Source organism: Lipotes vexillifer, unplaced genomic scaffold (genome assembly GCF_000442215.2).
Source record: "Lipotes vexillifer unplaced genomic scaffold, Lipotes_vexillifer_v1.1 scaffold1562, whole genome shotgun sequence".
Lineage (NCBI taxonomy): Eukaryota > Metazoa > Chordata > Mammalia > Artiodactyla > Lipotidae > Lipotes > Lipotes vexillifer.
In genome coordinates this window covers 736629-746360 of record NW_006771471.1, presented here as the reverse complement: position 1 = coordinate 746360, position 9732 = coordinate 736629, and the positions used below count along the sequence as shown (strand labels likewise).

Below are 9732 nucleotides of genomic sequence, written 5' to 3'. Positions count from 1 at the left end.
CTTCTCTCTCTCTCTCTGCTTGTCCCTCCTTCTCTCCCTCCCACCCTCTCTCCCTTCTCTCCACCCTTCTTTCTTTTCATTTGTTTATTTTGGAAACTCAAGCTTACATAGTTTCAAGACAGATTTCCCCCCAAGGGTTTTTCAGTTCCCTGAAGGGTGGAAAAAGTATAAAGACCTGCAAAAAAGACCATTTCAGAAGTAAAGAATACAGTGAAAGTGAGAGGTAAAAGATTCAATTAGTGGTAAAATGTTTACTTTTTCTGTGCTGCTTTGCTATGAGCCCTTCTTTCCCTGAAGCCCTCACATGTCTTCCCAGAATTGTCAGTCAGAGGTCTCCCATGCTTGTGTTGCTTAGATGGAATGGCAGCAGGGAGCATGGAACACAGAGGGACTGAATAGGCTAACGATGGACTTGAGAATCTTGGCAACTGAAGAAAATGTTTTTAAAGGAAGCTGGAGGCAAATCTCTCCTAGAAAACTTAAGGAAGAACAGTCTCTGAACTTCTGCCTATGACTTCAATCATTTCTTTCCTACCATTCAGTTTCTAAGTCTTCTCTCATTTACATTTATTTAAAAGTAATTGAACTCCATCTTCTAATATCTCAAGATTCCTTTGATCCTTTCCCAATATGTGACTACTCTTTGAAATAAAGTCCAGTGGACCAGCATTTTGCATCAGAGGGTCAGAGCAAGAGGTAGAGCTGGAAGTTTGAGGTCTATATAATTGGAGATGGTGATTATAATAGCTAAAGGGACTTGATTAGAGATGCCTCAGTGTTCTGACATGGCTGAAAAGAAAATATAGGTGAAAACTGTTTCCTTCATACCTGACCCAGCACAGATCAACAGGTGAGTTATTTTTTATAGATGGAAGCAAGGCAACCCTCCTGGTGTACCAGGAGATGCACGGTCCAAGGACATTTGGGATTCTGGAGAGCTCTCTTCTGCTTCGTTAGTTGAGAAACACCTAGTGCAAAGTTGGTTGAATCATTGCCTTTCTGCCTTTATTTGACAGACTTTTCCCTGGTGTCAGCTTACTGGTAAGAAACCTGCCCTGAAATTCTACTTTCCTTGGCCTCCCCTCTGTTGAACTTTGTTGAGTAGAATGCCTGACTCCTGCATAACTTGGCTCTCTTCATCCTGGCTCAGGCTGAAGCAACTGGACAGCTTGGCTCAGAGTCCAAGGAGTTAGAGACTGCAACCTTGTGGCTACCCTCCCCCTCCCTCACATGGCCTGTTCCTGCCCAGTCTGGTTTGTGAATAGTTCTTGGCAATTACCCCAGAGGAGATCAGAGCCACTAACAATAGCAACTCTCTTTTTAGCTCGGATCTCTTGGTACCCAGGACTGTGAACTTAGGAAAACCCAAAATAACCTATGTAATTACAGTGGGTTACCCTAACAGTCTATTTCTGCTATTACCAACCTTAGATGTCACTCCAGTAGATATTTAGCTGCTTGTAGTGGAAAGAGTACTGGGCTTATGGCCAGACAGACCTAGATTCAAGACCTAGCTCGGCTATTTACTAATTTTATGACACTGGGCAAGCCACTAATTTGAACCTGTTGGAATTGAATGGGGCCCGCCTGTACATGTAAGTGCTTGGAAACCTGCAAAGTCTTATACAAAGTTAAACCATTGCTATTGGGAAATGGGATATAGTTTGAAGAAAAGAAGAAATTTAAATCTTCAAGAAACAAATGAATCAACTTTTTTACCCTCTGTTCCACACCAAGCTCAGTCTTAAAAACAAACAATTAAAAATATAGGTAGTTTCCATTTAAAGTTAAAGGCAGTCTTTCCCTTTTGTTTATGATGAAGTTGGAAATGGGGAAGGGTTTGGCAGTTCCTTTCATATCAAGGAATGACAAAGCAAGATGAGTCCTGATACCTAGTAAGTACAGGAAAGATTGTTATCCACTTAACATGCTAACTATGCCAGCAAACTGGTTTTCTCTGAAGTTTAGCCATTATTTTTATCACTTAAATTTTTATTTTGTATGTAGGAAAAGAGATTGGTTCTTCAGATTTAGACATATTTTTGCACTCTCTCACTACTCTTGTATAAACAGAGCAGGACCCTGTGGGGCGCTACTGGGTACAACTCCTTTCCATGTTTCTTGTTCGTAGGAAATAAGCTTCATTCAGCCTCCTTGACCTTCTCTGAGTTCCAAAGGGCAGATTCAAACAGTGGCTAATCCGGGAAGGGAGGGAATGCAGAAAAAAAGGAGGAGCAGTAAAGAAACAATAGTGCAGTCCTGGGGCAGGGTCATGGTTTTGGCCAAAAATGACTTCTCTCATATCAAGAAAGCCAGGCCTGGTTCTCTTTCTCCAGGGATTACCCCCCAACCCCAACACTATCTGCTTACACTGTTATTGCCCCTTTGGCAGACCCTATAGGTTTTGTGACAAAGACAGTGTGCTTGGGGTGAATTCACGGGACAGTCTATAAACACAGAAGGTGTGGGAGGTACACTGGATTCTTTTTCCCACAGTAAAGTCAGAGGAGGGGCCACACACACCTCAAGGACTATGTGATGGTTCTTGATGCTGACCTTTTCCTAATCCCCTTCTCCATGGAGCCCTTCTGCTTAAGGGGAGAGAAATAATAGAGGCAGAGAAAACAGAACAGGAGACCAGAAGGGTCTGTCTCCCCCTCTTCCTATAACTGAGCACATCAAAGACTTATAACCAGAAAAACTTTTTTTTTTTTTTTGCGTTACACGGGCCTCTCACTGTTGTGGCCTCTCCCGTTGCGGAGCACAGGCTCCGGATGTGCAGGCTCAGTGGCCATGGCTCATGGGCCCAGCCGCTCCGCGGCATGTGGGATCTTCCCAGACCAGGGCACGAACCCGCATCCCCTGCATCGGCAGGCAGACTTTCAACCACTGTGCCACCAGGGAAGCCCCAGAAAAACTTTTGAGGTCAATCCAAGATCCCCTTGATGCAGGAATCCCCTCTATAGCACCTCTGTCAAATAATATTTCTAGTTTTGTTTGAACTGTTCTGGGACTAGGGAGAGCACTATTATAATACCCCCAGTGAGCGTCTTCACAAACTTTAAAAAAGATTAATTAATTAATTAATCAGGCTGCTCTGGGTCTTAGTTGCAGCACGTGGGATCTTTGCTGCGGCATGTGGGCTGAAGCACGTGGACTCTTAGTCGCAGCATGTAGACTCCTAGTTGTGGCATGCTAACTCTTTGTTGTGGCATGCACGTGGGATCTAGTTCCCCGACCAGGGATTGAACCTGGGCCCCCTGCATTGGGAGTGCAGAGTCTTACCCACTGGACCACCAGGGAAGTCCCTTCACATACTTTTATTTTCTACACTTGTTCTAGCATTTCTGTAGGGATTGCTCAGTCAAGGGCATGCACATTTTACATTTTGATAGCAGGCAACAGATTGTGCATATGTTCACACACCCATGTTATAGTGATTAATACAAATGCAGGGCATGGCAGTCATGGTGTTTCAGGAAAACAAAGGTGGGGCACGTGAGGATGGTCATGTGCCAGGTCTCAGGTGAGTCCCTGGGAAGGGTCGCCAAGTGTGGGTCCTTGGCTTCATGCAGGAAAGATTCAAGAGTGAGCCACAGTAAAGTGAAAGCAGGTTTATTCAGGGACATACAGACTCCATAGACAGAGTGTGGGCCATCTCAGAAGATGAGAGGCCCCAGGGAACGGGTTGTCAGTTTTTACAGGCATGGGTAATTTCATAGGCTAATGAGTGGGAAGATTATTCTAACTATTTTGGGGAAGGGGTGGGGATTTCCCGGAGTTGGGCCACACCCCACTTTTGGACCTTTTAGGTTAGCCTTAGAACTGTCATGGTGCTCACGGGTGTACTGGAAGTCACTTGTCCATAATCTTGGACCTAGTTGTTTCTAACCAGTTCATGTCATGTCCTCAGTGGCTGTCATTCTTTTAAAGGTTGTTCCCTGACCCCTTCCTGTCTCAATGGGAAGGCAGATTACAGTTAAAACAAAGAACTCTCTAGTGTAAAAACAATGGATCACAACAGATCACTTTGAGGTAGTAAGTGTTCAAGAAGAGATTGGAAAACCTGATGCTGTAGATACATAGAAGATTATGCTACCAAACAAAGTTTGTGTGCCTGAGGCACAGTGAGGCCAAATAAACATTGCAGTTTGGAATAGAGTAAGGTTTATTGCAGGGCCAAGCAAGGAGAACGGAGAATGGGTGGGGGACTTCCCTGGTGGTGCAGTAGTTAAGAATCCGCCTGCCAACACAGGGGACACAGGTTTGAACACTGGTCCGGAAGCAACTAAGCCCGTGCACCACAACTACTGAGCCTGAGCTCTAGAGCCTGCAAGCCACAACTGCTGAGCCCATGCACCACAAATCCTGAAGCCCGTGTGCCTAGAGCCCGTGCTCCACAACAAGAGAAGCCATCACACTGAGAAGCCCTCGCACTGCAACAAAGAGTAACCCCTGCTTGTTGCAACTAGAGGAAGCCTGTGCACAGCAACGAAGACCCAGTGCAGCCAAAAATAAATAAATGTTGTTTTTTTTATTAAAAAAGGATAATGAGTGGCTTGTACTCAAAAACCCTGAACTCCCTGGTAGTTTTTGGGGAAAAGTTTTTATAGGCAAAATTTGGGGGTGAGGGCTGCAGGGTGTGTGCCTTTCTTCTGATTGGTTGGTGGTGAGGTAACAGGGTGGTGCTCCAGGAATCTTGCTCTCAGCCTGAAGTTGCCATTCCCTACCTGGGTGGGGGCCTTAGCTCTGCAGCAGAGCTCAAAGATATTATATATTCCTTGAGAAGGAAGCAGGACCCTGGCCCAAGGCTGCACTATTGTTTCTTGACGGCCTCTCCCTTGTTTCTGTATTCCCTCTCTTCCCTGATTAGCAACTGTTTGAACCTGCCCTTTGGAACTCAGGGAAGGTCAAGGAGGCTGAATGATGCCTATTTCCTACAAACAAGAAACGGGGGTTAGGGGAGCAATTCCCTGGAGGTCCAGGGGTTAGGACTCAGCGCTTCCACTGCAGGGGGCATGGGTTCAATCCCTGGTCAGGGAAGTAAGATCCTGCATGCCACATGGCGTGGCAAAAAAAAAAAGAGAAATGGGGTACACGGAAAGGATTTGTGCCGGGTAGCCCCACAGGGTCCTGCCTGGTTTCAGTTAGAGCAGCTAACATCTAAGGAATGTCTGAAATCGGACATTGAGGTATACTCTGGAAAAGCACACTAACCTCTCCAATGTGGCAAGTCACTAAGTGGTGGTGAAACTGTGCAACTCTGACTGAGACTTGAACCCATGCACTGGGACTCGAACCCAGCCAAAACCCAGATTGGGACTTGAACCCACTATATTTTTTTTTTTTTTTTTTTTCCCTTGCGTTATGCGGGCCTCTCACTGTTGTGGCCTCTCCCATTTGCGGAGCACAGGCTCCGGACGCGCAGGCTCAGTGGCCATGGCTCACGGGCCCAGCCGCTCCGCGGCATGTGGGATCTTCCCGAAACGGGGCACGACCCCGCGTCTCCTGCATCGGCAGGCGGACTCTCAAGCACTGCGCCACCAGGGAAGCCCGAACCCACTATATTTTAACTGAGATCACACCTGCTCTCAGGACTTAATGAAGCTCAGGTTCTTTATGTCTCAGCACAGAAAGAATTCAGAGGGAGACAAAGTGATAGGTAAGAAGTGGATTTATTTAGAGAGAAACACACTCCACAGAGTGTGGGCCATCTCAGAATATGAGAGTGGCCCCAGCGAATGGGGTTGGCAGTTTTTATAGGGGTGGGTAATTTCATAGGCTAATGAGTGGGAGGAGTATTCCAGCTGTTTTGGGGAAGGGGTGGGGATTGCCAGGAATTGGGCCACCACTCACTTTTTGACCTTATTGGCCTTGGAACTGTCATGGCGCCTGTGGCTGTGTCATTTACCTTGCTGATGTGCTACAATGAGCACATACTGAGGTTCAAGGTCTAGTGGAAGCCGACTAGTCTGCCATCTTGGACCTATTTGGTTCTAATCAGTTTACATCGTGTCCTCGGACTATGTCATTCTTTTAAAGGTTGTGCCCTGTCCCCTTCCTTCCTGTTTCAGTGGCCCGTTGAGGATTGGGTTCTTTTTTTTTTTTTTTTTTTTTTTTTTCTTTTTTTTTTTGCGGTACGCAGGCTCTCACTGTTGTGGCCTCTCCCGTTGCGGAGCACAGGCTCCGGACGCACAGGCTCAGCTGCCATGGCTCACGGGCCCAGCCGCTCCGCAGCATGTGGGATCCTCCCGGACCGGGGCATGAACCCGTGTCCCCTGCATCGGCAGGCGGACTCTCAACCCCTGCGCCACCAGGGAAGCCCGAGGATTGGGTTCTTTTACATGAAATTCACTTTCCAGGTGAGCCACAGAGAGCACTGAAAGCTTTGCAGCTTTTAAATGTTTCCCCAAACCCACTGGCTCCATCTTGCTGAGTTGCAGCAGAGATGTACTGCTGAGCTTTTCTCATCTCTGCTTCAGTAATAGGCATGTCCACCTGTGTCCCCAGCTCGGATGGCCTGGAGATCTCTACAGCCCTTTATTGATAGTCTCAGGAAATAAATGGGCTTTTCCTAATAGGCTAAGGAGTCTTACACGTGTCTGAAAAGATACAAACCTGCGGGTAGAAAAAAACGGCCACTGGCAAGCTTCATGCATAGCTGCTGTTCCCTGTACTTCAAGAGAAGCAGCTTGGATAGCTCTGAAGTCTTTGTAGGCTTGAAACCTTTTCCTTTGATGATCTGGCCACGAACAGCACAGTCTTCATAGCCTGTGGCTGGTCAGGCCAACAGCATGACAGCAAGTGGCAGAGAATACGGCTGGCAGATGCAATGTCCATGTCACCATTTGGACATGGTTGTGTACATCTATCAGGTCTTGCCTTTTGCTGATCTGGATGAAGTTGCTCTCAAACACAGTCTCCTTCCTTGTCCAGCTGTCGCTGAAGTTCCCCTTAGAGATATTAAACCTGCCCACTGCACAGCCAGCCACTGTAGGAGTACTGCAGTGACATGGATTTACTGCTCATGGTTATAGTTTATCAAGAAAGCTCTGCCTCTGGATTTCATCCCCTTGAAGGGGTCTTAATAGTTTTCTTTGCCATATAATAAATTGTCACAAACTTAGTGGCTTAAAGCAACACACATTTATTACCTCACAATTTCCATGGGTTAGGAATTTGGGAATGGCTTTGATGGGTCCTCTGCTCAGGATCTCATAAGGCTGAAATCAAGGTGTAGGCCAAGGCTGGGGTCTCACCTAAAGCTTGGGGGTCCTCACCTAAAGCTTGGGGTCCTCTTCCAAGCTCACAGGGCTTTTTTTTTTTTTACCCCCCAGCTACGGCTTGCAGGATCTTAGTTCCCCTGCCAGAGATGGAACCTGGGCCCTCCGCAGTGAAAGCATGGAGTCCTAACCACTGCATTGCCAGGGAATTCCCAAGCTCACAAGGCTTTTGAAAGAATTTATTTCCTTCAAGTTGCACAATTCATGGTGCCTCTATCACAGCTGTTTCCTTTACAGCATAAATCACAATTATTTTTTACCAGTGAATTCCTTGACAGAACCCACCATAGTGGTTTAGCACATAATTATTAAATGAATCAAGGATTATATATGGTTATTTGTGACCCATATTATTTTCTTCATTAGTTTGTTAGCAACTTGAGGGCGTAGCCCTGAATCATTTGTCTCCCTCCAGCAGGGTCTAGTCCAGTGCATGGTTTAGCATTACTCAAATCTCATTTCTGGAAAAAAAATCAGGTGCAAGAATAAAGGTGGGGACTTGAAAGCAAGGGAGGCTGTGGCAAAGCAGGTTGAATCTGGGAAGAGTTACGCTGGAAGGAAATGGGAGAGACCAATAGCAGAAGTCAGCCACTTTTACTTAAATTCCAGCAACAAGGCTGTACCTCCTCCCATGACGTATGCGGAAGCTGAAGACATGCTTCTCGCGAGAGGAAAGATGGACCGCGAGAAAGTGTACGTCTGTCCGTGCCCCGCCTTCCCTGAGCCCCACCCACTCCCTGTCCTCCCTCCCACCTTGAACCTGCCGCGTGTGACGTCGTGACGCGTGCGTGGCCGCGGCGCGGGGGGCGGGCCCGCGGCGCCGCGCCGGAGGAGGAAGTGGTGCGGTTGTTGCTCCCTCTGCGCCCGCCGCTGGCTCCCGGGGCGCGGAGTGGGGCCACAGTCGTCGCCGCTGCGTCGCGTTCTCTAGCTGTTACCCTCCATGTGCCCGGGCTGCGTCGCCCCCCTTCCTCAGGCCGCCGCTTACCCCGGGGTCTATGGAAGTAATGGAAGGACCCCTCAACCTGGTGAGTGGCCCACAGAGGGTTGCGTCCGCCCTCGGGCTCCTTTGCCTCAGAAGCCCGGTCTCGGCGTGCAGCTGACCCTCGAGGCCGGGGGGTGGGTTTGGCGCGGGTGGTCCTGCAGGCTGGGGGCGCAGGCAAGGCGCGGCCCTATAGCGGCTCCGGCCAAACCACCGCAGACGGCCCCTCGGGGATCCCTGGGAAGCTCCCGCCTCCCATTTCCCGCCTCCTCCAGGCGCCACCTGCCTCAGGGCTCTGGGCGAGGGGCTCCCACCAGCGGGGGTGCCACCTCTCCAGGCCGGAGGAAATGCCTCCAAGCGCCACGTAACCACCTCTCTGCACCCTGGAGAGGCACTGAAGCCGGCCAGGGCAGAAATGGTGTGTAATACTGGTTGTAACTTGCAACACAGGGTCTGAAGTCTGAGCTTCCCCACTGTGGAGAGATGGAGCATAACGTGTTTGACCCCCGTTTCCCTTCACCCATTTCTCACCTGTATTCAGATGCATAAACAGAGACTTCCCCTTCTCAAATAAATTAGAGACAGCTGGGGATAAAAGATGGGGCCATCCCTGTTTTTAGCTCAGTTTCAGCTCATTAGGCATCATGAAAATATGGTAGATGTTTGCCTTTCTCAGAAACAGCGTTGCACCTCACTTATTATGTTTTTAGGCACCTCAGGTGTAGCGATTAAAACAACAACGAGAAACACGAGTTCCGTTCCACCTGGCCGCGGCATCTTTTGGTTTCCCAGAGAAGGCATCTGTTTTGGATACAAAAGTTAGATTACTTAAAGTTGCAGACAGACAAGAGGAACTTTTTGCTGTTCAACTGCCATGATGGGATTGGAAAAAAAGGATGTGTGGAAAATTATTAGTTTCTCACGTTGGAACTCTGAGAACCCTTGTGTGGGGCTGGATTTAAACCATTCTGTAGAGAAGCAGTAGAGCCTGGTGGTTTAAGAATATAGATTCGGGACCTAAACTGCTTGGATTTGAATTCTGACTTTGTCACTTAATAACTGTGTGACCTTGGGCAAATTAGTTCACCTCATTCTTTGTGGTTTGTTGTGAGGATTGAGAGTAAATAGGTGTAAAGGGCCTAGAACAGTACCTGGTACATAGTGAAGTGTAAGAGTTAAGCTGTTATGATAATCAGACCAAAACTCTTAACTTAAAAATCTCACTTGTAAAATAAGATTTGGACTTGGTGAGCTTAAAAAGTTTAAGACTCTAGGACCTAAAGCTGTGGTTCCCAGATGACTGGTGCCAGGTTAACTGCTATGATTACTGTGCAGTTTTATTAAGTTATGCCCTGCCCCCATTGTTTACACTTAAAAAGAATTGGGGGCTTCTCTGGTGGCGCAGTGGTTGAGAGTCCGCCTGCCGATGCAGGGGACACGGGTTCGTGCCCCGGTCCGGGAAGATCCCAC

General features: G+C 47.9%; 1 protein-coding gene and 1 non-coding gene across 3 annotated transcripts in view; one reads left to right on the top strand and one right to left on the bottom strand.

The window, feature by feature from the left end:
• Positions 1-3230: 3230 nt before the first annotated feature.
• TRNAG-CCC (transfer RNA glycine (anticodon CCC)) lies at positions 3231-3303 on the bottom strand. The gene has a single exon. It is a non-coding gene; the product is annotated as a tRNA-Gly (tRNA).
• A 4763-nt stretch (positions 3304-8066) lies between these two features.
• The window catches only part of NRBF2 (nuclear receptor binding factor 2), a 33279-nt gene continuing 31613 nt past the window's right edge, over positions 8067-9732 (top strand). Inside the window, exon 1 of one of the 2 annotated variants that reach the window (XM_007446799.1) lies at positions 8067-8308. In XM_007446799.1, coding sequence (XP_007446861.1) covers positions 8224-8308 — 85 coding nt within the window. In that variant the 5' untranslated portion in view covers positions 8067-8223. The remainder of the gene's footprint in view (positions 8309-9732) is intronic. The other variant, XM_007446798.1, reaches the window with a different exon arrangement.